The sequence below is a fragment of the Clarias gariepinus genome, chromosome 24 (assembly GCF_024256425.1).
Source record: "Clarias gariepinus isolate MV-2021 ecotype Netherlands chromosome 24, CGAR_prim_01v2, whole genome shotgun sequence".
NCBI classification, from domain to species: Eukaryota; Metazoa; Chordata; class Actinopteri; order Siluriformes; family Clariidae; genus Clarias; species Clarias gariepinus.
In genome coordinates, this window is record NC_071123.1 from 11,500,868 (window position 1) to 11,528,864 (window position 27,997).

The window sequence follows — 27,997 nt, forward strand, 5'->3', positions numbered from 1 at the left end:
AGCTGTAAATGCAAATGGTGTTTGTGTCATAAACAGATGAAGTTATTCATTGACTCTAAAGGATCAGGAGTTCCAATCACTAAATAATCAGTGGAATGATTTCACCATTCCGATGTTTTAGAGTCTCATCACTATAAATGTCAATCAGTTTTTTGAGTGGCCGTTGTATTTTTCTCTGACACAGAAGGTTGTGTGTAACAAAACATTTAATTTCAGTTTTAAACATTTATTTAATTTTAGTTTTAAATTTATTTAATTTTAAACATTTATTTAATTAACTCTTAACAAGGCACATTTGGGAATTGAAAACCATTCCAGGTGAGTACCTCGTGTTTACCATGTAATTCCATACGTGTTTGTTTAAAGGCTGGATGTCTTCAGTATTAATGTACAATGGTGTAAATAATCCAAATAAAAATGACATATTTCAAAAGACCATCCATCAGCCATCCCAGTTACCACATCTGAGTCCAGTTAAGCATCTTTGGGATGTGGTACAGCCAGACATTCACAGCATGAAAGGCTCCATTCACATTACCAGCCTGAAGTGTCGCAATTCCAATTTTTTACTCTTAAAAAATTGAACGCTCTCTGAACGCACAAATTTGATGTTTTTCAAATCGGATCTGAGATTTTCGTATGTGGTCCTAGAACAGATACATATCCGATGTGCTGTCATGTGACTTTTTTGCCTCTTTGAATGCATGGGGCGCTCGCTAATGTCAGTCAGCACTGGCTGCTTGGTAATTTCATGGGAGCAAATATAGTCGACTAACTGCTTGCCATATAAAATTGCATCCAGTGTTTGAAACAAATGAATGGTCACACAAAGTCAAACACATGGAATATTTTAACATATATGGCAGAAGCATAAGACTCATCAATGTGTGCATGCGTACCATTTCAGAGAACAGACGCATCCTCATCAGAATCAGATAAAAAGCACTTGTAATTGCGAATGTACTATATGACATGCAAATCTGATCCAAAAATCTGAATTGTGAAATGTGGCTTGTAACATAAACATAGCCAAAGTTTGTCTGAAAATCTGCAGGAACTACATGATGCAATCACAAATGTTGAATCTTTTAAAATTTGTACCACAAAGAATTGAGTCTGTTTTGAGAGCAAAGGAGGGACTATTAGTATAGTCTTCCTAATGATGTGTTTGGTGAATGCATTAGTGCCTAGTTTCCATTAGATAAAATATTTTTATATGATGCTATAAGAATACAAATCACTACAAACTTTTTAAATGTGGATCTATGTCTATGTGAGTGGGTCAAACTGAGGTTACAGTGTCCTTAGAGACGCCTTAAATATCTTAGCTTCAAAACCAAACATAGTCAAGTGTGTGTGTGTGCAATGGGGAGATCTTTCATGGATGTCTGCCTGGACCACCATGAACACTCTTCTCCTGTCCTTTTATATCAAACACACAACAGTGAAAAGTCTGCTTTAGGACTGAATGAAAAGCTAGTCCTCCTAGATCTGGTTTATTTTGCCCTTAAAGCATGTTTCTCTTAAAAGTGTTCTAATTGGGAGAGATTCTATTAAGGTCTTCAGGTAAGGTGGTCTTTAAACCAATTCAGTGCTTTTTATAACAAATATTGCAATAAAGCAACTATACAAAAATCAGGATGTAGATTAAGCATAGGTGGCAAGATCTCCCTAAAAGGGAGAGATATGAAGAGGAACCAAAAACACCCGAAATGAACCCAATATGTCACCAGATAATGGAAATGTAATGCATTAGTCTTCCACTGTACCATTTGAAGTCAAACGTGTATGTGTGTTAAATAGATGTTCCTTATGATTACAATTCTTAGGTACAGGCCTATAGTATACATGTGAGATTATCCTTAGAACCGAGGGTGTCTTGATGTAAACGTTTTGTGGGAAGAGGGAAATGATCAACATGAAAAAAGCAGTGCATGCATACATATGCTTAGATTGTACAACAATGCACTCATTTTGTTCAACTTAAAAATTTTTAGATGCCAATATTTTTTACCAGTCAGGATCAGGGTTCCTCAAGGTCCTGTCCTGGCCCCCCTTCTATTTTTTATTTACCTTGTAAATGTTTTGAAAATTTAGCATTCAATATCCTTATTACGCTCTATTCATCCACCAAGGGTTCCTCTACTCTTTCGCCCTATTCCCTCTCCTAATGTTTATTAGAAATGAAATTCTGGTTCTCTTGCAGCTTTGTTAAAGTCAATAGTGTTAAAGCTGAGGTCCTCCTCATCGGTAGAGTATTACATCTACATTGGCAAAATTTTACTATTTCTCTTTGACTATTAGCCATAGTTTCTCCCTTCCCTCAGGTTAAGAGTCTGGATGTCATCTTGGACAGCACGCTATCTTTTGTAACACATTAACAATGTTACTCGGTCTTCATTCTTTCATCTGCATAGCATTAGCCCCTGCCTTTGGAACTCTCTCCCTGAGAACATTCGTAAAATTGACTGTCTCCACTTTTAAATTCTATATTGAGAAAGAATTTTTTTTTTAACTACAATAATATTCATTTGAACTTACTATTTTTATTATTGTATTGTATTGTAACTGTTTGATTTTATTGTTTGATGCTTTGTATCTCTTTTTTGTAAAGTGATCATTAATAAAATGATCTGTATATATCTGTATATATGTTATGTCTGTTCTTCTTTAAGCCTCTACTTTTCTGGTGTAAGTTTTTTATCAATGAGTACATGTGATTTAATAAAACACTAAACACGGTTGTATAAATTTAACATAAACCGTGTGTTGAAGTGACTGTGAGCAACTATTCAGACCACCCAGGACCATGGAAACCATGGTTTCAAATTCAAATCAAATTCAAATTCAAATTTTATTTGTCACATACACAAACATACACAGTACGAAATGTAGTGAAATGTATTATACGACTGCCATTGACCCTAGAAGAGAGTTAAATTTTACAAATAAGAAATAAATATGAATAAAAGAAATACGATAGAAATTAAATTACAAAATTAAATTAAACTAGGAAAAATAGAACTAAAAATAAAAATAGAAATGTGCTATGAAAAAATAGAACTAAAAATAAAAATAGAAATAGGATGTACAAAATAGAAATATACTGTGCAAATTGAAATATACTTTACGGTGTGTGCAAATATGCATGGAACAAAGTGTCTTAGTGCAGAGGTTATTAAAGTGACTTTGTGCACTGGTCCAGGATGTAAACGTAAAACTGTAAAATGTAGTGTAGTTGTGAAGGTAGGTGTGCAAAGTTATTAAAGTGTCTTTGTGCAATGGTCCAGGATGTAACGTACGACATGTAGTGTATATATGAAGGTAGGTGAGCGTGTAATTGTCCATAGTGTTCATGGATGTAAGAAGATTGATGGATTTGACCAATTATGAAAATATTGTGTAGTTCTGCATAGTGGTGTGGTTGTGGTTGAGAGACCTTATCGCCTGCGGGAAGAAGCTCCTCCTCAGTCTCTCTGTGTTGGCCTTCAAGGAGCGGAATCGCTTCCCAGACCGCAACCGAGTAAACAGTCAGTGGTTTTGTCCAACAGCACACTAATGGCATGTATATTGACAGTATGGCACCAGATTCCAAACAGAGTACTGTTGTACTTTGTTTAGCAACAGAGCAACCCAACTTATAATAACAAACTCATTGGGTTGTATAGCAACCCAATAAGTCCAACAGCTTTCACAGAATCGGACCTATGAATAGACACACAGTGGTATCTTCTGATATCTTGACATACTACAAGGATAAAAAAAGAAATAGGCCTTATCCTATATACAGGGTCGCAGGGGGTCTGAAGTCTATTCCAGGAGACTTTGGGCACGAGGCGGGGTAAACCCTAGACGTGGCGCCAATCCATTGCAGGGCTGATGTGGCCGCCCCTCTGCAGCCTTGCACCTCCAGGGTATGGGGTTGATTTCCGCCCCAGGTCTGTGTGCATGTTCTCCCCATCCTCTGGGTATTCACTACTACCTTTACTACTGGGTATTTACTTCTTTTCTTTTTTCTTTTGTCCCCCCATATACAGCCTTGGTTATCTTGGACTGGACTGACTTTGAAGTGCCCCATGATTTGTATTTGTGATCCTCTGAGTTGATCTGGCATCAAGTCCTCTTGTCTGATATTTGATATATGTGTTTTCACTGAACTCAATTAATACTTATGGCCAATTACTTTTTCCTATTTATCATTTACAATTTTACGTCAAAATAATTTGCTGTTATTTCCTTTGAAAAAGTGGACTGATCAAATCTCTATAAAACTAATCTAGAAACAGCAGTTGCATTCCTACAAGCTCTGAGATCAAGCCCTCCTGACACTGAAAATGCAGCTGGTGCAAACACCATTCAAAGACCCTCTAAAAAGCCACAGTGTAAACAAGTAAGTGTGCTGAGTTCTGTGTTTACAGCCATTTCACGAGCAGCAGAGCTGTATGTTGTTACTATTAAGGATTGTGATTCCTCTCCTCTTTGTTTGGCTTGCTGTGGTTTTGCTCCACTGCCTCCTGGTTATTGTGTTGTTTTAGGTGAGTATTAGCTTTTCTTCATCTAACATTCTCTCTCCTCATCACATCACCACTTCAGTCAAGACTTTATTTCTTGAACGTTTTTGACCTGGTTCCCAACCACCTTCTCTGCAACCACTCAGACCTGCTTTCATGTGTATTTTGTGGAACATAAACGTCTTTCTTGGCTTGCCTGCGTTCCTGGTTCCTGGTTTCTTTGTGGGAAAGGGAGGGATTTTCCTATGGGAACAAAAGTGCCTCTGTCTGACAGTTCACCACCGCCATGTATGTCTATGTGAGGTGTGTGTTCCTATCAAAGAATGTAAGTGGCAGGAGAAAAGCAAACTGGCTAACCACAAAGTACAATATTTGTTTCAAACAAGTCACACTTGCATGTCCTAGTCCTTAGTGAAACAAGAAGTGTAAATGCTGACTAATATTTAACCACCCAAAAGTAAACCTTGTCTTCAAATGTCGGCAGCAGGAGGATTTTAGGGAATCCTTCAAAATGTATCTTGTGTGTGTGTGAGAGAGAGAGTGAGTGTGTATGGTTATCATCACCCCCCCCCCCCCCCCCCCCACACACACACACACACACTCCATCCCCAGGTTCAATTCCAGCCTCTGTGTGCATGGGGTTTGCATGTTCTCCCTGTGTTTGGTGGGCTTCCTCCAGGTACCTTTCAGTACCATCCTCTGGTGAATGTAGACATTAAACCAATTGTAAAACCCACTCCGCTCCCCCATAGATGCTCCGCTCCTTATTTCTGATTCAAGGAGTTGGTGTCCATTATGCACCAGTTACTAATACAAGCTTACCAGGGTGGCTGAGGTACATGTTTGGAGAATGTTCTTTATTTTAGTACAATAATAATGTACTGTTTTGATGTGAGGTTTTAAATGTCTAAAAGCACAAGGCCCTCCCATACAGAAACTAAAATGATGTCAGGAGCTACAACCCAGGAACTAAAATCAGCCCTGTTTCTAGCTGAAACCATGCCAAAGAAGGCTCAATACTTTCCCCCTCCATTTATCCACACTAATTTCTACAGAGGCTACAGCAAAAGTCCCTAGTTAAGTGATAAATCAAGTATCACATGAGCAGTGCTTTTTATGCCACCGAGGCTCTGATCAGCTAAGTGTCTTCTCACACTGTCTGTCACATCTACGTACTTCAAGCAACGCAACTGCTTAGATATCATGGCTGTCGCAGTCAAACAGGAGGAATTCCAAACATTTGCTATGTAGGGTATACAGTAGCATATGGTTCTCATATTCAAAGCTTAACGTGGCCTCTATCAGTGCAGACGCAAAAACTCATTCAGAATCATTTGCTTAAGATATGAAACCATAGCAGACAGTTAAATAAACAGTGCAGCAAAAAGCAAGAAATGAAGAAGAGATTGATAGACGGTTAGCAGCTGTTTCTACTAACGCGAAGAGAACAAAATAAAATGCATGATCCAGGCTGTTTTGGCAACTTTTTCACATCCAAGCCTTTTGGGAACCTTTTGGATGAGGGAGGGTCTCATGAATCCGTTTTGGCAGTAAGGATGCAGTGTGTGTAATCAGTTGTGACAGCAATGGAGACGCTGAGGCTGTTGGCCCACCGGCAAGAGACTATTCGACTCGATTCTTTTTCTTTTTACAGCAAAATTGGCATCCCGCTCTGGAATCATCATTATACAACATTTCCTGGAGCTGCCACATCTGAGCTAGTCGTTTTTCAAAGTAGAAGGAAATTGGAAAGTTAGACTTCTACTTTCATAAATATGCAACATTCTTTTCAAGTTTTCTCCTTAACTAGTTGTCTCTTCTAAGTGAATTTACCACATTATTTGGCACACACTACAACAATGCAGAGGTGTCCAGGGCTAAAGGACCTCATTCCTACAGTAATCTATGTATTCTTTTTTCCAACACACCAAATGAGTGACTTAGAAGCCTTTGTAATTAGATTGTGAGTTGCTCAATCGCAGTAAATGAGGTCACATGGTTGTGGATATTATTTGGCTGTGGATTATTGAAATATCTGAATTAATAGTGGGATACTGCAGAATTTTTTCAGTTTGGCAAGCTGTATGTAGAAATTAACCATTTTAATCAGGATAGAATTTTGCATAAATACTTTAATATCTTAATCACTTGTGTTTTTAATATATAGGTGGAAATGCACCTATGCTGAACATTGTAGACCCCACCATGATTTCTAAGTAAGAGAACTTGCAAAATCACAGGGTGATCAAATACTTATTGACCTCACTGTTTATATACAGTTTATATAATCACTGTACAAGCCAGCTTTACAGTTTTATACTAACAAGTGATTGTATATTATATATAATATAGTGGACTGTGTATACTTTTGCCAAATTACAGTTGAAAGTCTTGCCTTGCTCACATCTTGAGGGTTACATTTAAAATTATATGTGGTAGTGTATAGAGGCCACTTGCCAGAAAAAAGTCTTTGTCTGTCTCAAAATGTATGGACCTGACTGTGCATATCCTGTCTGTGCAACTCCTTAAGCTTGCCCGTTTTCCTGCTTTCAACACACAGGCATTTCAGAGTGACACAGGATATTTAAGCATGAAATAATCTTTTTATTGGACTGGATCCATCAAGCATGGGTTTCTGTTTTTAACAACTAATCAAAAGAGAAGGATGTAAAAAAATATCATGAGTTATTGCTTAGATCATATTACAGTACTTAAAATCTGAACATCTGAAATTGGACAGTGGGTATTTCATTCACTATAACAGCAGATTTATGACTTCTAGTTTTTTTTCATAACATGACAAACTGTAGTTATTTTTTCTTGTTTAGTTTATTGATACAAGAGGCCTTGTAAAAGGATTACAGTTTATAGCTTCTATAAACTAACAAAAAGTTCAAAATCACTCACTCACTTTCAGTTACCACTTTATCCCGATCAGGGTTGCATGAGATCCAAGGCCTATGTCCGGATAACTGGGTATTAAGAGGGAAGACATCCTAAATGGGACACATCCATTTAGTCCATTGACTGGCACCACACAGACATGCACATACACCTGTGTCCCACATCCTCAGTTTACATATTTTTTTTATAAGACACAGTATATTTTCTTATTAAATTCTCACATACAGAAATTGCTGTTTGTTGTTTAAAACCACAGTATACTGTAACTAGAGAGGTACATTTCCTGAAAAAAATGTGAGTGGTGCTTGCCGTGGCGAAACTCAGGCCCCTCATATCTTAGGGACATTTAACTAGGGACATCTATAACTAGGGACAGTATAACTAGGGACATTAAAACCACAGTATAACTAGGGACAAAAAAGCTTATTTTTATTATAAATTTGTTCTCAAGAAAATACTAAGCACTGGGATTTTTTACCTGAACAGCATTGTACTGTATATACTATGTGACTTCCTGCAATATCATGGAGTTATTATATGACTAGGCATAAAAGCACTGTGTAATACTGGCTTCACTTTCTGATCTTTTCTTGTCATTTCTAAATAAAAAATAGATAAGTAATCCCTGGCCAGAGACATCTTGCATTCCTAGGATTTTGTCATTTAAATCTGAAATTGAAAAATTTGTTATTTTAACTTGAAACAAAACAGCTCTGTTTTATAAATTTTAAACCACGGCACTTGATAGTTATTGTGGAAATGATTTGCTCTTTCCAAATGCTGAGGAATGTCAGACGTGATTATGCCAGGGTTAATTTTGTAAAGGAACTGTTATTCGTTTTTAACCTCCCCAAATGAGTTCTCTAATTTTTTTTAGGATGAAGGAGGGTAAAAATGGAGATAGCTACCTTCGGTACTGATGCTAGAGAGATACAGTATACTGAATTTAACATAGGTGACCCAGTGACAGAAGAACCTGCTCTGCTCATAAACTGTATTATTTATTTCAAGATGTGATAGTTGCAGAATAATGTCTATTTCTTTCACTGTTTGTTTCTGTTTCTCACATTTAAATGAGATATAAAAGACCTCACTTAGACATTCACATATGCTCTATTCAATCATATAACTGTAAGCATGTTATTATTATGATAATCCGACTTTCAGTTTAGGACTTTATCTTAGCATTGCAGTCAAGTCTCTATACACTGTGTGTGTGTGTGTGTGTGTGTGTGGTCCATATGCATTTGTGCCTGAGTAAATAATGGCTTTTGGTGTGTGGAGAAGTCAGTGTGTGGACCAGGCTGTTTTGTGGGTGAGAAGAGAAGGGAAGAGGGTTACCATGTGTTGCAACAGCTGCCTATTCGCTCTATAGGGAGTCAAACCAACCATAGAGGTTCAAAGGAGCCCCTTGTGCTGTCCAGGCTTTGGCTAGATACCAAATGTGATGGAGAGGGAATTCCCACAGGAATAACACCTTACTGGGTCACAGGCACAAGAGTCTCTGTGTTATGATCTTGTTTTCAGTGCAAGAGAAAAATTGCTAGTAATTCAAATGTAATCATATCGTTTGATGTTTGTAGACAGTTGGAATTTTGAAATATTAAACATTGTAAAAGACAGTAGGGCAAAACTGTGTAATATGCAGTGTACTTTGCTAAATAGGATGGTCTAGTTGAGTTGGTAAATCAGTGTTGCTGTTGTCATCTGTTTTTTTTTATCCTAAAGAAACAATGAAATCAATATAGTACCCATTTACATTATTGTTTTTGTTAAACCCATACCTCTTTCTCTCTCTCTCAGTTCAGTTCAGTTCAGAAGGGATTTATTGGCATGAAATTTAACCAAAAAAACATTGATTAAATTGTAAATAACATCAATCTCAGTTTATAAACATGTATAAATATATTCAATATTAAAGAATAACACATTAGGTAAACAGTAAGGCAATTTGATCATTTTGAGTTGTACATATTTTTCACATTTCATACACAGTTCCATAATTCTTATTTGATTCTGTAAAGCTGCTTTACGACAATGACCATTGTTAAAAGCGCCATACAAATACAATTTTATTGAATTGGATTAAACAATAAGAAAAAAAACTTTTTCTTCAGAGTGGACCTAAAGATTGTGGAAACCTTGCAAGACGAGTAAATTTACTGGAGCTGAAAGTACTTTAGACCAAAGATCTTCCCCATCCCCCTACCCAAAACCCCTGCCCCTTTGTTACGTTCTTGACCCCCCCATCACCCCCCCCCCAACCGCCCCAACAAAAACCCCGCCCCCTCCGAAATGACTGCGAAATCACAACAGCGCAGCAGAACCAACGGGGCTCCGAGGCTCTGCGTCTAAACCCGCACACTAACTTATTACACATGTAGTCAAAGCTGAAGGTGGCGTACTGTTCTGACTTACTACATGCTACATGCTACAGCTGTTTGTGGTTTGGCTCGCAGCCCGACATTCTCGCCTCAGTCTTGCCGAGGATGAAAAGTTGACTGCATCAAAATGTTGCCTCTGGGCGGGAAAATGTAGACAAACTGCTTACAAAAAGAAAAAGAAAAAAACTTCACGAAACTTTCTTTTATGGTGGAATTTATCTGGTGATTCGTGACCAGCTCGGAATCCAAAAGTTTACAGCATGGAGGATTGGACAGAACGCCTGGCATATCCGTGGATGTGGATGCGAAAAGGACAAATCTAAATGCGTAGTCCGTGTTTAGCTCAGAGTGGATCTCGGACACACGGCGGGATCTACTGCAGCTGGACCGACGTGTGCTGGCTGGACTATACTAACCAGGGATCTCTGAGCCAGGCTGGTGTAGAACCAAATGTTTTTTAAGGCATCAACGATTTAATCTTTCATTTTATGATTTTATTTGTAATTGCACCAAGTTTTTTTTTTCTCCCTCAAACGGGTTATACATTGCAGTGTGTAGCAGACAGTGCTCGTAAACTTTACGATGTGCTGTTATGACTTAAAATGAGAGATATTATAGAAGTCATTAAATAAAAATGGACTAATACGGACCTGTGAATATATTTTGTGTTGGAACTGTAGACGGGATTTCGGGATGTGCTGCAGACTTTGATTCAAGTGCTGTGTTCTAAAGAGTCGAATCCCAGTGAGTCAGTGAGTCAGGATGCCCATCAGTGCGTGTGTACGAGTGTTTATTTGGACTGCCGGTTTAACGCTGGTGTGTTTGGATGCCGTGTCCGTTGCGTCTCCGGTTCACGGTCACCGTCTGATCTGCTGGCAGGCCATCATAAAGTGCCAGTCAGAACCGGAGTGCCATTACGCTTACGCGCAGTACACGCGCGCGTGCGGTCCCGTGATTAACGGGCACAGGAAGAAGTGCCCGAGTCACTGCATCTCGTCCATCCTACAGCTCAATCTGACCGCCAGCGGCCCGGGACTCGAACACTGCGAGTGCGCCACGGACGCGATGTGCGTAAACGCCAAGCGCCGCATCGAGCCGTGCATGCCGCGGATCAGCCGCACGGGATGCACGGAAGCGCGGCGCGCGTGCGAGGGCGATGCGGAGTGCGGCGCGGCCATGCGTGACTACGTGTTCCACTGCCGCGCGCTGTTCGGCGGAGAACGCTGCTCCACGGAGTGTCGGCGGGTCATCGAGCGCCTGCGCTCCGTCCCCAAGGCGCGCCTGTTGGACACGTGCGAGTGCGACGGCGCCGAGAGGACCATCTGCGAGCACGTTAAGGGCAGCATGATGAACTTGTGCTCAGACGCCCTTGAACACCCGGACGCGGGCAGCGGGCTTTCGGACGATGAGGACGAGCTCGAGGATGACTATGATGAGGCAGAGGACAGCGCAGACGGAGTGTCCAGGGCACACACAAGTTTGATAATGACCTCCACCATTTTAGTTCTGAAGCTTCTTCAGTGAATGTAAAATGACAACAGTGACTCGCACTGGGGCAGATGTTGTATTTATTGAATGTGTGGGGCAGTTAAGGTTTTGGACTGCTGATCAGGAGGTCCCAGGTGCGAGCCCAGACGCAGCCGGTCTGCCACTGTTGGATCTCTAAGGATGGATCTTCACCCCCAAGTGCTCAGACGCGATCCAGCGTCCAGCTGGCACACTGACCCAGTGAGTAACTGCCACAGGAGCAACGGATAGATGTCCAGGGTGGGGAGTATCTGTCGCCTGATGTGCCGAATGGCACATGGATGAACCTTATCCTATCAAATAAAATGAGTGCTCCAATCTAAATAAAGCCTTATCTAAAGCAACGCTCGGCAAGCCTCTGCAAGCATGTGCAAACTGTCCTGCACTGAGGAAATAAAGTGTGGACATATGAGAAATTTTTAGACACAATAAAACATTACATGAGGTTAGTATTAGCCCAGATACCAACATTCAAAGTCACAGCCATGAATCCATAATTGATCAACATTTGTGACTATAAACATGACATTTGAGTACATCCATACAGGTTTGGACTGTAAATTACATGGACTTCTGATTCCAGGGCTACACGATATATTATTTGTGAAAGATTATTGCAATTTTGTCTGCTGTGATTATGCCAACCCATGCACCAGATAAAGACTGTGGAACAGTAAGCTTATTGGCAAATGAAAATATCTTTAAAAATTTAATTTGTTTGGTTTCAATGCCTACATCCATAGTTAACTGCTTATGCAACGATAAACAATGCCATCATGAAACGCTCTATATTTCTTAGATATTTCACACCTAGAATCCAAGAGTGAATTCCTATATTCTTTATATACTAAAATGTCTTTCCAAAAAACTCCAGGTACATATGCATGCATAATGGCAAAAACAGATATATGAAAGTAATATCCAAAGAAATATATTACGTCTGCTTATTAATCTTGTGGTCACATGGCAAAATACATAAAGTCAGAAAAGCTGGCACAGCTAGTAAAAAAATACTATTTGTAACAAAATGCTGGAACTGCTTGTGTTTGTTACTTTCTGGGGTTTTGATGAATCACAGCATGCATATGATTTCACAAACTTTAAAATGTAAGTCACAATGATGTTGATGAATCATTGGCCTCGTCCATTACACAATCGCAATACTTCAGTTAATAGAGTGCACCCTGTTACAGCATTGCTAAAAGGAAATGAGACAAACAGACAAGCAAAAATTTAATGATTGTGAAATGCCTGAATGTCATTGTTTATGCCACTTAGCATTGTGCCTCTTGATACTGATGGGTGAGGACTGTGCATCACAAGAAATTAAATTATTGTGTAATACAGATAAGAGTTATGACATGGAAATGGAAGTATTTTTGTATATGAGAGAGATCTATACACAAGAGTAACTTGCGTGCATTTATATCATATGCTATTATGTACAGATATTTTTTTTGCGAATGAAATTGGAAAATGGAGTTTTGTGTTATACATGTGGGCATAAAATTTGTTCAATGTGAAATCTATGAGCTACTGTCTGTTGTCTTGGATTTTATTTGAATAATGCATAACAGGGAAAATACATAATTATGTATGTAATACATGCAAGATGCCTTATTATAATTACAGATAGTGTTACAATTGCCATGTAGCTATAAAGCATTGCCCAATTCATCAGGTGAGCTACAGTCAGTGATTGTCGCTGATTAACTGACACCTCTGGATTCCTCTGAAACCAAACTGGGACTTTAGATTGTGCAGAATCAGGCTTGGAGTGAGTTCAGAACAATAATCCCAGTCAAGTTCCTGTAGTGTACATGTGGTGTTCGTGAGTGATTGTGAGTATAGTTCACAGATGTGTCTCTTCTGCATGTTGGCAAAAAGTTATCCATCAATTTTAAAGATGAGGCATTCCACTCTTGAATGTTTATAGGAACGACGACAGTGGGCTTTCAGCCACCTCGACTCTGATCATCATTCAAGAACATACAGAATGTTTGCACCATTCAAATGTTTTACTGGGACTAAGAATCAGATATCAATTGGTTTTCTGCCTTCATTTACTAGAAATTTCATTACAAGCCCTTATGACTCGAATGCCCCTCATAGATTTGGAGTCTATAATGTAGTTCATAAGAAGTGTAACTGTACTACTGCTACTGTTCAGGGTATTTTACATACAGCAAGCATTTAGGGAGAAACATCAAGTGCTCTTCTTCCAGCAATCAAACATTAACATTTATTTAGATTAAAAAAGAATTGTGACTAATAGAAACCTTTCTGATCAATTTAGAAACCTGACTAGAACAAAATCAAGACTTGCTGTGTTTTTCTAAAAACATTTGCATACAGAGAGGGTCTCATAATTGAATCAAAACATTGCATTCTGCAGAAACAAAGCGTGTATGTGTGTGTGAGTGTGTGTACGCATGTGTGTGTTGGAGGGGGTTTAAACTTGACCTGTAAACACAAATGTTTACAGAAGCAGTAAGTGTTAGTTCCTGTTCCACATTAAGGGTTGTAGAGGGGGTGACTATGAAAGGGATCAGAGGCAGGAGACATGATCCAAGCAGTGCCTCGGCTCATTTATTTGTCCTCAGTCAAGTGTTTATTTAAAGTCTTTGCTCACTCTAGAGGGGAGAACAAGCTCTGTCCAGATGAATGAGGCCATAAGTGGCTGTCACAAACACAATCTTTTGTGGTTACTGTGTGTGTGTGTGTGTGTGTGTGTGTGTGTGTGTGTGCAGGGTAGAATTTACGGAAGATGCCACTTAAAAAATAGTACCAAATACTTAATAACAATTCTTAGACTAAAGCGTTCATCAGTGGATTTAAGATTTGTAACCCTTCTATGTTTTTGAAAGCTTTTAAGGTTTCAGCACGCATGCAATTCTTTCTGTTAATCTATAATCAAGTTGGCTTCTGGTCACCTTTTTGTGATGGTGATTTTACTAAGTTGGACCTATTTACGTGTCACTTTCAGTCTTTATGCCTGATAAGTACTGTACACACAAGATGAGCATGACAGAATGTGTGACGTATAGTCGATCGCAGCAGCCTAGGAAATCACACTTTAAAAGCATCAGCATTTTCCTAGGCATTATTTGGAAGCTTGAAAAAAGGATAGATGATACATGAAAAAACATGATCGATTTGGAGAAACAGCAATAACAAGAAAGCACTGCAGAATGGCAAATATCACATGTGTACCATGGCTCTGTATCACACTCATGGGTATGTCTGAACGAAGCTGTGAGGAACATTGATTTTTCAGGTGACCTATGTCTGAATGACAGAAACCCGTGATTTTAACATATTGATAAGGCCAGCAATGTTAATTATCTCACGTCGGGGTAGTAGTAGTTCAGGCTGTTGTGTGGTGTCAGTTTCTGTTGTACTTCTCATGCAAGAGTAGCTGCAGAGATGCATGGCAGCCATGATGTTCCCCCACTGTGAAACAGCAGAGGACAAGAGTCCTCAGGATTAATAAATGGGGAGGTCGAGTGGCACTTGTGTCATGCTAATGGCAAACACACAATGGAAGCAGCATACAATGACCAGGCACTTCATTCACACTGATGCCTCCTTCACAAAGACAGCGGGGAAATCTTCTGAAAGCGCTGACCATGGAGCATTCTAATCATTTAGCTCATTCAATCCAGCATGAGGATTTTTTAAAAAGAAAAAAAATGGTTTTTGTTCTGACTCAAAAATATATTGTGCTTTTGCTGCATTATCAAGTATAGTACTTATCTTTTAAACCTAAAACAAAATCTACAAATCAAACAAAAAGAAAAATCTATATTTACTTTGTAATGTTAATAATTCCTCATTTAAAATCTGTTCATTTTATAGATAATCCTGTTCAGCAATAGATGAGAATATTTGAACATCATGGATAACAAACTATATACAGATCAAATCACAAACTAATCAGAAACAGAAATCAACGAATAAAAATAAGAATGTCTTCTTGGGAAAAAAACACAAATAATATATAAAAATGGTTATAAGGTCTCCCCAGTTTGCTATATTTGCACAACCACTACTGCATTTATTCTCCATGTAGTTGTATTGGCCTGAGGATTTATAACATGAAAACCTTTCTAATTGATTCTTACTGAAGTTCAGTGAAAACGACAAAAAACCCTACAACTTTATAACTGAAAAGCTTTATAATCATTATTTAAACAACTTTTAACACAAACATGTCATTATTTCTTAAATCAGAAATGAGTGTGAAGCTGAATCCCAGCCCTGTCACTGTCTCTCAGGTCAAGGCCCGCTGTGGTGTATTTCACAAACTCACAGTTCTTGGCCTACACTGCCATGTCGAGTGCATGACTGCCAGCTTTACTTAAGAGCTGATTTGAATTTTGAAATGCCAATGCTAATTCCATTTAAACCTCACTAAAGGAAAGTGAAGAAATAAGGGAATTAGGAAGGACATGGTCTAATATGAGTAAAATATGAAAGCAACCTCCCAAATTGTGTATTAGTAGCAGTTTTGGATGTCAATATGCAAGTATTTATTTTAAACATTGGGCAAGAGCAAGGCTTGGAAATATTCCAATCATCTAAAATTTATGGTGGCTGACATCAAGAGGCAAACCACTAAAAGCCTATAATTAACACTATAAATGTTGCTCACTGCCTTTGCCTTGGCACTGATGCTTTTTCCAGGCCTCATGCGCTTTTGATGAACAAGCCATAAACAACATACCACTGGAGTGGGCACTGTGCCATGTGGTTTAACAGCTCCTCAGAGGCCCTGTTATGCAGCCAACCAGGGGATAAACAAATCAGCCCTTGAAAACAGTCCTGCACATAAACTGCCTGAGGAAAAAAGTGAGTACCAGATCCAAGGTATTTAGTTAACATAAGAAGAAAACTTTGCAGTTCAAGGGCGGGAAAGTTGAATCATTCCGACTGACCCGTTGCACTGTGGTCCCTTTATCACAATCAGATCCAACAATGTCTAACATCAGATTGAAAAGAAGCAAAGGTGTGCACAAAAATGCAGAGACGCTACTCAAGTAGAAAGGAGAAGAGAGAGAGAGCGCGAAAAAACAGGGCATAACTTAATTTTCATGCTGTTGGGGCAGATGGGAAAGGTAATGTGGCGTGACAGCTTTTCGACATTTCAATGGCTGCCGTGACCTCTGAGGGGTTGGGATCTGACTCAGCTCAGATGCCTATATGACACCACCCCTCCCCCTCATCTTTTTTCCCTGAGTTTTTTTCCTCAGTTTGAATTAAAGGGGGCTGACCTGTTCATTTTAGTGCTACCCAACACACTACCCCCCTACACTCCATCCAGTACATGCCAGAAAGAAACCTCTGTTCTCGCTGAGAGTCAGAATTTTAATACATTTCATGTGGGTGAACCTTTCCCTACTTTTCAAACTCAGAGGATTTATGTTTTTTAGTTATCATAGATGAACAGTATTTAAAATGTTAAATTTGTCATGCTGATAGAACTTTGAGTTCAACCATCCATGACATCATCACTTATGGTGTGAAGAGGAGGTGGTGTTTGAACGAAGTTGCTGTCAGTTCAGACCCATTACCATAAGCTGATGCTCCAAAGCTGGAGGCCTATTAACGCTCAAAGAAGCTCCTCAGGAGCTCAATGGGAAGCTAGGAGTGCTACTCTATTAACCTGACCTCCAGGGGCCCGTAAGGCTTGGAAACAAGCTATCCACCTCTCTTACCATTACCTTCTCCGCACCATTCAGTCACCATCATTAGGTATGAGGTTATTTTGATTGGAAAAAATACTGACTATCATTAGATTATAATTATAGAAATGTTCTATGTAAATAATGTAAATAATATCTTTAATGTTGTGTTTATTTAGTGTTATGTAATGAAATGCAGTAATGTGGCACATTTATTGCCAGTCTGTATTCTGGAACATACAAAGTCATATACATAATAATACACCGTACCACGCATCAAACTAAAGTTTTAGGAGATCAAGGTAACAGCTTGAGTGTAATCGTTAAGGCCAGAAAACATTCCCTTTAATGTGGTGACATCATTTTAGAGCTTTACATTTTTTTTAGAAAAGCTAACAGAAACCACCATAATTCATGATTTAGATCAAGACAATTTTGATCATAGCACTGCTGTCAACTGATCTTTAGCATAACTTATTATATATTCCAATTTAATTATCATAACATTTTGAAATTGTCTTGAAATGATCAAGTAAAACTATTCACCAACATGTTTATGTGTACATACATCGCCCATTTGTTATTTCTCAGCTTAGTGGACTTTGCTCTAATAATGGTTTAATGGCTTTTTTTCTTTTTAAGTGGACATGAAACAGAACTGTGAGCTTGGTGAGTTATATATTTTAAAAGTTTTTTGTTGAACTCTCTTCTCCTACCTTAATGAGTTCTCATGGATAGTTGACAATGAAGTGACATGTTGCATTACTTCTAAGGTAGCCCTTATGCATGCATTTCTATTCTATTTTTTAGTTATACTGTCATGGCTAGCCCAGTCAAAGTCCCTGTTTAAGGTAACCAATTGATAACTTGAACAAAATAGACTTCTCATTAAAACCATAATAAATTTTCTAGTTATACAATTGTACTTTTTCAACTTTATAGCATAGTGTAGCGTAGTGGCGCACTGTTGACTTGCACCGCCAGGGTCTAGTTTTTCATCTTGGATCTGTGTGCATGGAGGTTGCATGGGCTCTTTGGGTTCCCTTTGGGTACTCCAGTTTTCTCCCACAGTCCAAGGATGTGCAGATTAGACTAATTGGCGTTCCTAAATTGCCCATAGTGCTTGAATGAGTGTGTATTCCCTGTGACGAATTGGAACCCAATTTGGCATTAAGTCTCCTGAGATAGGCTCCAGGCCTCCCTGTATACAGGATAAAGCGGTATAGATGATGAATAAGTATTCGGTGTGACCCAGATGATGATGGCTCTGGTTCCCCTCAAGGTTTCCCCCTTATGTTGTCTCAATGTTAATGTTAATACATTGTACATAGCCTGCATAATATAATCCTAAAGTGATTCATTTCAAAAATATTTTGACCAAAATAATGTGCGTAGTGTAGATGAATGAATAAAAAGGGTCACAACTGTAACAGTATGCCGTAATGTGTGTCAGTTCATCTATGCTGAGAGTGTGGCATCTGTTGTGGGCTTCTTCTCTTTGGACATACCAAGCTACTGATTCCTCCTCACGCAGCAAAAAGAGAAATAATTTAAATGCAAAATTAAGCACGCGAAAAGTACCACAAAATTACTGACAGAATTTAATAAGAAACTTTAGTGATATGAACGCTGAATAAATTCAGGGGGAAAAAATGAATAAGAAAAACACTTAGGCTACTTGATTCTGGCTGGCATTTTATTGGATACTTTTAATAAGAAACAAAGACCATAGAGAGAGAGAGAGAGAGAGAGAGAGACCCCACACAGCATTAACAGTACTCCTCATCCGCTGTGTCTCCTTTGCACGTAGCTCCTGCAATGCCACCTGTGTTGCAGGATCGAGTACGCCTTTGGTGTCCTCCACTGCAACTGGACCAGGAAGACCAGCAGCCCCAGTTTCCTACCTCTTCTACGGGCTGTTTATTATCTGCAAACACACAGGGGAATGAATGGCACAATGTATCAATGGCTAATTAACTCACTCACCTTTTCCACTTCACTCACCTTTAATTAATTCATGACGAACGGTCTGACAAGCTACGCCTTCAAAGTGCAATGGGCACAGGCATACACACTTGCCATCTACCTGGGCCACGGTGCCACCATTTTGGCATGGCTGGCACTTACACACACTGTATTCTGCCATGTACTCATGAAGGGCTCTCTGTAAGTTCTCTCTCCTTGGCTGGGCATCAGGGAAGTTCAGAGGAATTGCATTGTAGATGGGCTCAGGCTGCAACACAGAATCATTACAGTCAAATCAAATGTACACATACTGTATAATAATTAGGCGATTTAGTTTTAGCCATTATTTATCATTCTGAAGAAAATTTACTGTAAATGGTTCCGTTCGGACAAGTATAAATCTCAAGCATATGGATGGATTTGCAATTTACTTGCCATATTGTCACTTGTGTATGTACGTTATTGAATTTTGCAAATAAAAATAACCCCACAAAAAAATCCAATAATGATACAAATAACTGCAAATAAACACTTAAAATAATCCAAAATGAAATGTGAAAAATGCAACCCATTCAATGTATGTAACACCCAGGATGGAGTGTTTTGGATAGTGAAGTGTGTTTACATCGCTGTAGATGAGTGCAGGCAGGTCTGAAAGTGTTCGTGCCCAGTCCACGTAATGTTTCCAATCCAGCACACCATCTTTACTAAGCTGAGACTTCATGGCCGCTGCTGATTCTGTGGAGCCTCCCTTCACTGCACTGATCACCTTATCAATCAATGGCTCACTTTGATCCGACACTGTTGGACAGACAGAAGATTTGATTGTGTTGGTGCAAATTTTCTTACCTTTTTTTTTTCAGTGATGACCCAAAGGCATTCAACAATTTTATATAAATGAGGTTTTATGTATAGAAATTAAGATACATACCTGTGGTTTTATGTGTAAGCTCTTTACAGTCGTCTTTTGGTTCAATTTTGGATGGCTCTAACTCTACTGAAATATTTCCAGTAGTCTTAAAATCTGCAGTGATCCCAACTTTCAAGCAATTCTTCAGTAGATTTTCTGTTGTCTCTGTAGGCCATAAGAAGAGCAGCATTAAAATTAACTTCTCTAGGCTATCTTTATGACTATATTTTCCATGGAAACATTGCTGAAAAATTAGAGAAATACAGGAAATATACTAGCATTTAAATCAGCCAAATCTGACTAAAGAAACAATTCATTTGATGAGCTGAGTTATACTGTAGGTATATGGGGAGATTTACACTTACTTGAGTCTTTGATTACTTTACTATTGAGGACATATACAAGTTCGTATTCTCCCCCAGCTCTTCCATTTTTAGTGTAGTGTGTCCCATAATCCTCCAGGAAGCCAAAATACTGTCCTTTCTCATATTCAATAGGCAATGCATCTACATCATCCAGGAATAACTCAGATACTTCCAGACCCCGAGACCTCAGTCTGTATGTGCCTAGTTGCACTTTGCCCTTCACCCTGAAGTATGACTTTTCCTGTAAAAAAGATATGATGTGCAGAACTAAAAGACAAATCATTGTACAGCCCTGCATGTCAGTCCTCCGATGGTTATTTGTTTATCCAAGTTGGTGAGGAAAACACAATTGTTATTTAGTCCTGATAAATAAAAGAATAGAACTGAAGAATGCATGTACAAGAATGCTTGTATGCATGAAAGTAAAACGATAGTGTTGGGTTTATTCCATTATATACACAGATGAGCGATTAAAATGATTAGCATTAAAACAATCTGGGGTTTGGGTTCCTCTTGTGCCACCAGGGAGGCTCCGCAAGCCCTCTTGGCTTAGTGTCTTTGTTGTAGTGTCTGGCACCAGGGTGTTGGAAGCAAATCTTTTGGGTTCTGTGGTTTGTGTGTTGGGGCCTTTGTGGATTGGACTTGTCTGTCTGCTAGTCATTCCATAAGTGCTCAATCGGATAGGGATTTGGAGAGTTTGGAGGCCGGGTCGCAGTCTTGTTTTTTTTCTTCCTGCTGATCTTTATCAGCGGTAGCCTGTGGTGCACTGGGTGTTCTGGTACATTTCTATCATCAACAGCATTGACTTTTTGTAGAAATGTTGTAGTAGATATTGTTGTAGATATTGTTTTGTATGGGATTGGAACATATGGGCTAGGCTTTGATCGAAATTACATTTCACTGAATCCAGTGAATTAAAATGACATTTATTTCATTTATTTTATTATTGGGAAAATTTGTACATTATTTAATCATTTCGTCTGACTGCTTACATAATTCCTAAAAAAAAAAAAAAAAACTCAGACACTCAGACTTAGACTCAGATTGAAACAGTTACTCAGTACTTAATTAGTCTTTTTACCAAATACTTCTTTACTCAAGTGTCCAGTACACTTGAGTAAAGGTGAAAGGTAGTCATCCAAAATCCAAATATTTTGGATGACTACCTTTTACGTCTACTTGAGTACAGCTACTCTTACTTGAGTAAAATTTTTGTCTACTCTACCCAACTCTAAACTCTATTTTAAATGTTAAATGCTTGAAACTTTTTAAAGGAAAGCAGAAAGATACGTTGAGAAAGATGCACCAATACAGATGGTTGCAGATACAAGCCCAGTGGGACTAGGTGACGCACTTAAAACACCAGCAGAGTGAGTTGGTTCCTATCTGTTATGTGCGAAGAAGACTGTGGATGTGATTGAAGATACTCTCAAACCGAGAGTAAAAAAAAGGCAGGCTCTAGCACTATTGTGGTACAAGATTCCATCCTTATATGTATGGCAGACAGTTTGATCTGGTTACTGACCATAAGCTTCTGGGGTACATATAGCCCAATGTCCAAACCCTGTGCACACATAGAAACTAAATAACATCTGAGAAGCAAAACTGTGTATAGTTAAGGCTTCAGAAAGACACTTCAGAACATGTCATGGGTGTTAAATACCATTTAAAAAACTTTTAACAAAATACCACAACTACTGAATCAACTACTGGAGCTCAGTACAGCCAAAACACAACCTGTGTGAAGAAATACACAGGGCCAAGAGACCAACAAAAAGAAGGGAAACTGGAATATGTTAAAGCTGGTTAAAATTTGGTACATCAGCCAACTACAGTCTCTTCCAGATAAAACAAATACTCAAGTCAAACACAGTAATCCAACAGCTCTTCTTTAACCCCTGTGATTGGGAAAATTAGCCTTCTTGTCACATACTTTGAATAGATCAGTTGACTGTTCTTTATCGAAGCAATAGTACTTCAGTAGATGAAACAGCTTGTATTTGTAATTCGTGATAGTGTTATAGAAAACATGAAAACATGTTAATTTGATAAAAGATTATGTCTGAGTTAAGGAAGGACATCATATACTGATAGGTGTACTATACCGTTAAGAGAAACTTTATTGTTTTGCATGTTACCATGGGAGACATGTAAGGGGACACACATGAATAAGGGGTACTAAGGTAAATGACTTAGAGACATACAATAAGATACAGCATTGCTGATCCCACTTGGGAAGGACCTTCACTCATTTCTTTCCAGCACAGCTTGTAGTGTTAGAACAGACATATAAAGTATTTCATGAAACTGCTGGTATTAAATGATCCTACATGCCTAAACTAAGTTTACTTTTTCTATGTTTGTACTTTTGAACATATAACACACCATTATAGATGGAGTTAACTTATGGTTATGCTATCCAGTTTTAAATTTTTCCTTACCACTGTCCCCTCTGGCCTGCTCATTAGGAATTAATTGATAAATCCAGAAATGTATCAAATGTCTCCATTTTAAAATTATATCCTGAATTTATATATGTGGCATAGTGGTTAGCACTGTGCACTCCCACCCCCAGGGTCAAGGGTTTGATTTTCCTCCTCTAATCTGTGGGCATGGAGTTCTGTGAGCATGTTCTCCCAGTTCTTGATGGGTTTCCTTGGGGTACTTTAATTTCCTCCCATAGTGCAAAGATTATTTTGGGGCAGTGGTGCCTCAAATGGTTAAGGCTTAGGGTTACTGGGCTATTGATCGGCCAAATTGCCACTGAGGAGCTCTTAAGCAAGGCCCTTAACCCTATCTAGCCAAATTGCCACTGTTGAGCTCTTGAGCAAGGCCCTTAACCCTATCTGCTCCAGGGGCACTGTAAAAGGCACTGCTAAGCCTGCGCTCTGACCCCAGGTTTCTAACTGGGATATGTAAAAAAAATATTTTCTTTTTATTTATTTATATTTCTGTAAACATTTCACTTTGTGAAAATGTCAATTGCAAAAACCATTATACATATAGAACTATATTAAAATGCAATAAATGCATCACAAAATCTTTGGACTTGGGTAATGTGTATAGTTTTAAAAAATAATTAATTTTCATACTATTGTACATTATGTAAAATAAGATGTATAATAAGGTGCAATAAGAAACTTACTCTTTGGCCTTCTTAACCACAAAACTTATGAGTATAACTGTTGCAGTTTCGAAATAGTGTTGTTATAAAAGGTAAATATGTTAATTAATGGAGTTCATTAATGGGTTTAAAGTAAATAGTGTGTCAGAGTTTTAACACAAGGAAAGATCATGGGATTCCTGTATGTGATAATCACACATGCACATACTACAGAAAAATGGATAGAGGTTGAAATTGCTGATATATTTATTACCACTACTGTGTTTATATTGGCTCACAATGGAGAAAAGTGTGTGCTACATGGTTAAGTAAGAGTAAGAATGTTAGAAGCATCCGACTTACCTGAGTATTGCTATTTTCTGTGATAGTTTTGATCATTTCCCTCTTTTCAGTCTCAGTGTTTACTCCAGCTCCAGCACTCAAGAGACTTGTGCCATTTTTCGTAGAAGATGAATCTGTAGGTGTGAACTTGAAGGATAATCCTATGCTTGTTTTGGTAGTGATATCTTGGGTGATTTCATGCAGGACTGAGTGAGTGTCTTTGTAGACCTCTTTAGAAGAAGTCTCTTCTACTAATGTCTGGAGATAAAAGAATCAGGAACATGCATAAATCTTTCAAATTTTACTGAGATTCTTTATGTTAAACCTGTCTGTAATTGTTGTTTTTAATGTGCTGCATATTTATTTACATAAATGCATTTTAAAGGTTATAACTAATTAAATGTAAAGTAATGTCAGTAAAAACAACAGATAGATTACCAACATAGATTTTGTGGTTGGTATCTATGTAAAGCACCCAACATTTAGCATCATTATTCAGTGAGACTAAAGGTAAATCACGTGAACCTTATATCCAGCATATATAATCTGAGATTTACTGTAATCTGATATTTGATAATCTATATAATTTGATATTGACACTATTCCTACTATTTACCCCCAGTGTTGGGTCTAACGAGTAATCGAACACGTTAGGTCTGCCATTTCAGTACTCACTTATTTAGTTTAAAAAATGTAATCCGTTATTCAGACAATTTATGCAATCTGTGAGCCAGACAGCAGTCATTCCCAATCCCTTAGTGTGTGTGTGTGTGTAAAAGTCATCCTACAAGTCCCACCCCTGATAACCCGCCCCCCCATCTGTTATCCCTGCTGTTATACGCCTATCTCACCTATGCGGTTTGACTATGCGAGGGCCAACACGCGGAAAGATGGAAACCTAATCACAGCGTCAAAACTCGCGGTGAATCATGATGAACCATCCCTGGCCACCGCGCGAAACCGCGTAGGTGAGATAGGGGTATTAGTGGTTAACAAATAAAACAAGACAACAGTAGTTAACAGGCCAAACCTCGCGATGATGGTAGAATAATTATAAAGTTTTTGACTAAAACAACATGCATTAGGAATCACAAAGGAGTTTTCATTTTTTGCAATGGAAAAGTACTCGAACTAGTTACTTTTATCAGAAAGTAACGCTGCAATGTAACTGATTACTTTTTACTTGCAACGTCCCCCAACACTGTTTGCCGCTCCTGGGCTGCAGGGAACTGTATGTATGGAAACATGGCAAAATGGGTTTAGGACTTTACTTAACACTATTATGCAGGGGGAAATTATTCTAAGGACACTATTCTCTACCAAATGCAAACTGGAATCATAAATGTTGAAACTCCCATCCATTATGACTAAGTCATGTAACAACCCCATTGCCTTAGGTTCACCCTCCCCATCCCCCCTAATGTTTTTTCCCCACCACCAGAGGGTGCTCTCACCCTAGCCTTGGATGTTTTACATGTTTCATGTTTAAATTTAATTATACACACAAGCATTCCTTTTAAACTTTAAATTTACCTCATAGTTGAGGACCGCGACGTTCCAGGGTATCCTTTTGTAGTCTAATGTGGATGGCTCCTTGACACGCTCACATATTCCATTATATATTTTGTTATTAAATGGGTTTATGCGAGGACCTGAGCCTAGAATGTTTATGCTGTTGGGGGAAAGCAGACATCTTTTTAGCTTGTATGTGTATGATATGTCCCGCCAGCCCCCCACTTTATCTCCTACTTATTTTGTAGGTACAGTAGTCAAATGTTTTATGGTTTTATTTGCTACTGACCCATATCCAGCACTAAGACCGATGTCTGACTCCGTCATGTGCAAATTGCCACAGGGAGAGCGGACTTTATCACATTCATCCTCATCAGAAAAGTCACCGCAGTCATTGTCCCCATTGCACATCAGCCGCTTTTTAATACAGATCCCTGTGTGTACAGACATGAGAGAGGATAAGGACTTAAGAAGGCTTTCAGTTGATTTATGTTACAGAAGTCTGCTTTATCTGTATCTACTTAATCAACAGCATTTTTGCAGTTAACAAAAACAAGTATTTCCAACTGCAGAAGCTCTAGAAAGCATTTCTTGTCATTTTTGTCTCATTTTAGAACAGCACTATTTTATATAAAATAAAAATGAAAAAAAAAATATATATAAAATTATAAAAAATTCTATATGAAAATGCTCTAACTCTAACTCAAATGACTGTTTTCTACATTTCTACATTCTCTATGATTTTACATAGAAAACAGTAAATTAAAAAAATAAGAGAGAGAAAGAGGTTAGCTGGGTTTTTACAGACGGGGTCACATTCATTGGTTAAATCTAAAATTTTTACTATCTAGTTAGAGATAGGAGAATATGCATCATCGATCACAGATAGCTAGATAAGCCTGTTAAGTTTTTGCTTTATCTATTGATTTTAAACTCTGAGCACCATTAACAACATTTAATCAACGTACAGTACCCCCACCAACTGTGCAGCCAAGGAATATTACCATTGGTTGGCTTGATTTTTATTTTTTTTTTAATTCCAATTATTTAAAATTAACTGACTATATGCACAAACCTCAACTCTGCGAATGACCTTTAGTGATAGTATGATAAAAGTTCACACTGATAATCTTTCATTTCTGTGAGCAGATTATGATGCAGGCACATCAGCTGTACTCTTTAGGCAGTATTAACCTGATTCGCAGGTGAACTCAGTACTGGAGCAGACCGGTGGTGGATCTTCCTCACATTTACTTGCTGTTCTGCAGGGCTTTTTTTCTCCAATAGGTTCTATACATTTTCGACCTCCAAACTGCCCAAATCTTTCAATTCCCCTGGAACGATGCTAAAACATACACACACAATTTGCATCTGTACAATTAGATTCCTCTCCTCATCTTTTTCATGTTTCTCACCCATTATTTTCAGGGTGAAATTTTTTTTAATACTGTAATTGATTTATTTTGTAATGGAAATCCCACAGCTGCTTATTATCAAGTTACCGTATGCATGCATGCATGTGTGTATGTGTGTGTGTGTGTGTGTGTGTGTGTTACCTTACCATGGTTTTAGTGCAAGGGTCACAGCGTGCCCACTCAGACCAAGCAGTCATTTTACAGTCAATAGGTGCTGGTTGTCCTACCTCCCTTGTTTCTCTTTTGGACCCTTGCCTTAAAGAGAGAACACTAGCTATATTAGCTATAGCTACTATAGTTATCAGGAAAATTTTTAATCCATTCAAGAACTATGTTAAGCTGTCCACTTTTCAAAGCTTAAAATATTTAAACCTACTACCACCTATACATCATATAAATGGTGCCTATTTTAATTTTGAGATAAACCAAAAAGCATGACAGTTGGTTTATATCATATCTCTGTACTCCTCTTAAATATTATAGCATGCATTTATCAAACAGGTTTGTTTAAGAGAAGGCATACATACGTGGAATCACCCACACTCATTCCAGCAGTTAGCTGCAGGAGGCAGTGTGTAAAAAGAGCTGTTAACATCAACACCATCATTGTGAGACTTTAGCCAGGACTGGTAGACTGGTGTCTGTTCATGCATGGGGGCCTTTAGTACATCTGGAAATTTGACCAGAGTTAATCATTTACCTGAGCTTCTGAATAAAATGTTTGCCTGCTGTCTTTAGTACTGTTGCATAATTGAATGATTTCCCATATCTCTAGCAGATACTTTCGTAAAGCTCACAAGAACATATGCAAGTATTAAAAACTATGAAATAAGTATGTTATTGCAAGAAAGTGTTTTGCGCAATATGTTGTGTTACATTATTTCTACATTCAGATCATGTACTGCTTAAGAAGGCTGAAAAAGTGTAAACGGAGGTGGAAATGGAGCAGAATAAATATTTTAAACTAGGTCACTTACCTACCCACCTATCTACATACCAGCATCGCTACCTACCTACCTAATAACCCACCCACCCAGACTATATGGCCAGAGTGTGCGGACACCTAATAATTACATCTATATCTGTCTTTTTAGTATTCTGTTAAATCTCTTCAAAGATTAACATCATAAAGATTTATTATTATTATTATTATTATTGTTATTGTTGTTGTTGTTGTTATGTGTATTAACTGTTAATTTTATTTACTTACACTGCTGCTGTCATAAGCACGCCATATCCCACACGTCATATCTTTACTATAGTTAAAAAATATATCTTTTATAGTTAAAAAAATCTTCTTAGTATAACTACACTTTGAACATTTTGCACATTCTGTGTAGTTTATATATTTGATGGATTTCAGTTTTAATTATAT

General features: G+C 38.3%; 2 protein-coding genes across 2 annotated transcripts; one reads left to right on the forward strand and one right to left on the reverse strand.

Annotated features, from left to right (window-relative positions):
• Window positions 1-9,730: 9,730 nt before the first annotated feature.
• Window positions 9,731-12,855, forward strand: gas1b (growth arrest-specific 1b). Its single transcript, XM_053485994.1, has one exon. It carries the CDS (start codon window positions 10,562-10,564, stop codon window positions 11,321-11,323), a length of 762 nt encoding a protein of 253 aa, XP_053341969.1. The 5' UTR covers window positions 9,731-10,561; the 3' UTR covers window positions 11,324-12,855.
• A 5,860-nt stretch (window positions 12,856-18,715) lies between these two features.
• On the reverse strand, window positions 18,716-27,265 carry c9 (complement component 9). The gene is made up of 11 exons (XM_053486045.1): window positions 27,150-27,265; window positions 26,769-26,877; window positions 26,402-26,552; window positions 25,497-25,641; window positions 25,229-25,367; window positions 23,717-23,953; window positions 20,251-20,491; window positions 19,907-20,050; window positions 19,601-19,776; window positions 19,015-19,243; window positions 18,716-18,937 (listed from the first exon to the last, which is right to left on the reverse strand). The coding sequence occupies exons 1-11, from the start codon at window positions 27,227-27,229 to the stop codon at window positions 18,780-18,782; spliced, it is 1,809 nt and encodes a 602-aa protein (XP_053342020.1). The 5' UTR covers window positions 27,230-27,265; the 3' UTR covers window positions 18,716-18,779.
• Window positions 27,266-27,997: the final 732 nt, after the last annotated feature.